General features: G+C 35.3%; 1 protein-coding gene across 1 annotated transcript in view; it reads right to left on the bottom strand.

Annotated features, from left to right (window-relative positions):
- The window catches only part of LOC114053992 (lipoxygenase homology domain-containing protein 1-like), a 657,625-nt gene that overhangs the window by 2,748 nt on the left and 650,006 nt on the right, over positions 1-4,871 (bottom strand). Inside the window, 1 exon segment of the mRNA XM_027877094.1 lies at positions 2,934-3,009. Within this exon segment, the coding sequence (XP_027732895.1) occupies positions 2,934-3,009 (76 nt within the window).

Below are 4,871 nucleotides of genomic sequence, written 5' to 3'. Positions count from 1 at the left end.
GACAATTATCTGTCTTTTTCTCCCATGATTCTGCTTCTACCACTACAGAATAGCAAGTGGTCACATAGGACTGAAAGCTATTTGATATATATTTTTTTCTTCTTATTCGTAACTCACTGTGACCAAAGAATTCATCATCTGGCTTTTGGTGATAAATTTCTCTATGCTTAACTAAATTTGTCCTCTGATGGCAGATGTTATGGTTTTTTTTGGGGGGGTGAGTATTATTTCACTGGGAATTCTCAATGAGAAAACTCCCTCTGTCAAAGTAGATCAGACCTTCTTCTGTAACTTGTGGCCTTAGGAAATTGCCTGGCCAACTCAGAGGTTAAATGATTTGCCCTGAATCATGCAGTCTATGTATCAGTGGAGGATTTGAAACCAGTCTTCTTTATTCTAAAGATGGCTCTCAATCCACTAGGCTATGATGCTTCTCTATCCATGAATAAAAGCATCTAAATTAAACTTCCTAGATCTTTTAGGACTAGGGAAGAGATGACTTTTACAAATTATTAAATGTAATGTGTGTACATGTAAATAAAAAAAGGATCCAATATACTCAATTTATTCAAATTGACTACATATAAAATGGGGTAACTTCCTTTTTTATAGGGGTTTTGGGGGAGATCGAGTGATTGGAAGACCCTTGAAGACAGACCCTCAATGGCTTGTTTGTATCTATATCTCAGGATCTAGCATGCTGCTCACATATTGGAGGTGCTCAATAAATGTTTGTTGAGTTGAATTGAGCTGAACTGTGTAAAAGGCTACTTTGTGCAGTGTTGCTTGAAATCACATATATATATATATGTATACACACACATATACACATACATACACATGTACATATATACAATATATAATTTATATGATATATATTTTAATATAATAAAACTAAGTAAAATAAAATGCATTTCTTCAAATTGTTAAGGGTTTGAATTTTCACTCATTCCCCCATCTCCTTCACTCCACTCCACTCACATTTTCTCCTTTGTTTTCCTTACTTTCTTTTTTAACTCATTTCCATTTTCTAGAAAATAAGTTATTGCTTGTTAGCACTTATCACCTGCTTAGGCAATTTTTGGCAAAGACTAAAATCTTGGTGGGCTAATGAGACCTCTCAAGAACTCCTCACTGCTTACTAATCATTATGCTCCATGTTTATTAAGGCCCCTCTTCACTCTGAGTAAGGGGTTCCCTGAGATAACTCCATATGAGTTCTCATGTCCATTAATGAGCAAGCCTTGGTTGGGAAAGAATCACTTCTCAGAAGTACCATCATCCTTAGGTTGGGGAGCAGAGTGCATGACAAAAGTCCCTCATTCAGTGGCACAGTGCTTTCTTGATAGTGGTGATAGAGAGAACTTAGTGGGAAAGGTAGGAGAGATATTCTCTGAGGGGTCCCAACAATGAGGAGAAAGGGTGAAAAAGTGAGTATGTTCCTCAGGGGCCCAGGAAACCTTGGGCAACTGCTTCTTTTGCCTGTTAAAATAACATGATTCTGCTCATTTGACCATTCATGCCCTGAAATAAAAAGCTCAAGTAGTCTAGGCTGTGATAAGGGTTAGAAAACTCAGGCATTGTGTTAATACAGAGCACAAGCCAGGCATGCTCACCCATAGGCACATGTGTGTTGATGTGTAAACATATACATATATGTATGTATATGAATATCTATTTCATCTATCTACATCTATATCATATCTATCTATATCCATATCTGTGTCATCATCTATGAACATATGCGTGGGGGTGGTGGGCTGACTAATGATGGCCAAGTCTTTAGGAATGTAGGCAATGTGCTCCACATGCTCCATGGCCATATGGAGGCATGGTGAGTTTGCCTCAGGAAGTCTGAGATGTAGACAGCCTTCCCTTCCCTGATTCAAAGCATGTTTAGGTATCCTGACTTTCTTCTCTAAGTTTGTTAAGCAGTGACAAAAGCTTTTTTAACCGGCTTCTGAGACAGAACTGAATATGTATAAAAAAGCTTAAGCAGAGAAAAACACTCTTTCTTCCCAGGCCGCTATCAAGTGAGGCAGAAGAAATGTTTTAAGCCTCCAGGTGGGGATAAAGTGGTGGCACTGGCTGCATCGGGCAGGCATAACTAGCTTCCTACTCCATTTATTCAGTTGTCATGAGCCCATGAATGCAGGGTGCTACCTCTATTTCAATCTCTGTTCTCTCTTTCCTGATTCTAGGTGAATGAGTATCTGAGACAGAAACAGAATTGATTATGCAACATCGTGAGCTTCAAAAGATTAGAGGACAGCAGAATTTCAGCTGCTGGAGTCCAAACAAGAGTCTTCCAGTAACCTCAGCAGTGAAACCTAGTGAAAAGCCAACTCTGAGGAGAGAAATACTTGACCTCACCCAGCAGCAAACTGACCTGATAGCCAAGTCAAGAGCCTTGCAAGAAAGGGAACAGCTTGACTATACAACAGTCACACCCAGAAGTGAACTTGGGTGGCAAAAGAGTAGTAATCATTATTTGAATTCCATTCTCCCCAGAGACTAAAATAGTGGAGTATAGTGGACTCCAATTTTCTGAGACGGGTTGTGCTTTCTCAGTAAATATCACTTTGTAAAAGCTAATTGATATTAAGTGGCTATTGATGATATTGAGAAGATAGTAAATGCTGATTGAATTTAGGAGGATAAACGTCATGAACAAAAGTACTAGAGAAACCCCAAACCCCTAAAGATTCCAGGAATAGTAGTCTTGTTCTGGAGTCACTTGCCAGTGCAAGTGAGAGGCGAGATACCTCAAAGACTATGTGAGATATATGTGTGTGTGTGTATGTGTATGTATGTATGTATGTATGCATGCACATAAACTCACATATATAGATATGTCATATCAGTGGTATAAATACATATATAATGAAAACTGTTATTCTTAAACACATATAGAAACAAATGGACTTACATACCGATTGCATCGGAAGCAATGCTTTTCCTTTGTAGCCATGTCTATGACTTTCACTTTTTCCAGAAACCAACCATTTGCTATGGGAGAAAAAAATCCCAAATGAAAAAAATAGCTTTATATATCACATATCACATATAGATGCATATGCCTACTTTTTAGCTGTTGTTGCAGTTTTCTTTGATGCTGAAGAATACAGTTCATCATTTACTATAGTCAGTATTCACAATATCAAACACAATATCAAAACCCTGAAACAAAGAACCTCAAATCCTTTTCAAAACTATTTTTCTTATCATGGGGCCAATTCTTAAAACTAACATAAAAAAGGTGAATTTGGATTCAATTTTAAATCATTTTAAACACACTCTATAGAGCAAGTTACTTCAAATGCAGAATATGAAGCAATACAGGAAAAATTCTGAAAATTTGATATTGTTTCTTTTTGCTAGGGTGAAATTCTATTTAAGAATGTAATTTTCTGCTAATGTGTGTTGATCTTCATTCTATGCCAAAGCAAGAAAGCCACAGGAATCCACAACGAAGACTGTTTTCCTCAAAGCAACAGAAAGTCTTAAGTAGAACTCTCCAAAAGAACAGATCAGACTCCTAAGATAGTGTATTACGTTTATTCATTGATTTTATTAGAAATTTCTATAAGTCCAGAATGTTTCTCAAAACCAATGAAAATTTATACTTTTTTTAATCAAAAGAAGATATTTGTTACAAGTTCAGGTTTTGGAAATTTAAACCTTATTGAATTATTTACTTGAGATCTATGTTTCTAACTTAAGTAATATTGCAGACTACAGCACTGGTTCTGAGCACTTGTACTCAAGGTTTGCTTACATCATTGATAAGCTATAGAATCTTACATAAAATTTTAATTTCTCTAAGCCTCAGTTTTTTCATCTGTAAAGTAAGGAGATTTGGACTAGTTAATTTTAAGAACCCTATCCAGCTTTAACATTTTGTGATGCTAAATTCTTAAACTTTTCTGAAGAAAAGGAGATGAAATTCTCTCACTTAAAGAAAATCAACTTCAAATACATTTCTGTATTTAAATACACACGCATTTTCCCCTTTGGACTTTATGATAAACAAGTAATAGTGAGAGTCTACTTGATAAAAGAGAAATTCATTATTCAATATTAGTGAATACAAATTCATGAAATTAGAGGGAAAATAACTTTTTATCATCACTCAAAGACATACCAACATGTAATTTTTATTTACTTAAATATGTTCTAGATTAAGAAAGATCAAATTCAAATGCATAAGTGTATATTCAGTGAACTCTTTCTGATATTTCAGTAGAGTTTCTAGTTCTCTTCATGTTTATGTCATACTGAGTTCCATTTTTATTGTTATTATCAGTAGGAGCATTTCAATTTTTGCAATTTATATTTTTGCTGTTGTTGTTGTTGTTGTTGTTTCTATATCCCAAGTACCTAACATAGTACTTGACATACAGGAGGTACTGAGTAAATGCTTGTTGATTGATCACCTTGTTCTTTTCATCCTTTTCAATGGGGATTAGATAGACAAAGTCTTAGGCAGTTTTCAAAGAAAGAAATATAAACTTTAACAACCACATGAACAAGACTCTAAATCATTAATAATTAGAGAAATTAAAATCAAAGTGATTTTGAGGTTTCACTTTGAGTCCATCAAATTGGCAAAGACAACAAAAGAGGAAAATGACAAACATGGGAAAGACTGTAAAAAAAACAGGGAGACTGTGCATGCACTGTTAATGGAGCTGTGAATTGTTCCATCAATTTCAGAAAACAATTTCAGAACTATGCCTAGAAAGTTAATTGTGTGTTTCTTTTGGCACAGCTATACTACTACTACTACTACTACTACCACCACCATTACTACTACTACTACTACTACTATGCTATTCTCTAAAGAGATTTGCTTTTTTAAGACATAAGGA

This window comes from Vombatus ursinus, unplaced genomic scaffold, assembly GCF_900497805.2.
Source record: "Vombatus ursinus unplaced genomic scaffold, bare-nosed wombat genome assembly UNPS02014812.1, whole genome shotgun sequence".
In the NCBI taxonomy this organism is placed as follows: Eukaryota; Metazoa; Chordata; class Mammalia; order Diprotodontia; family Vombatidae; genus Vombatus; species Vombatus ursinus.
The sequence above is the reverse complement of the archived record's forward strand: the minus strand, read 5'-3'. Positions and strand labels throughout refer to the sequence as shown.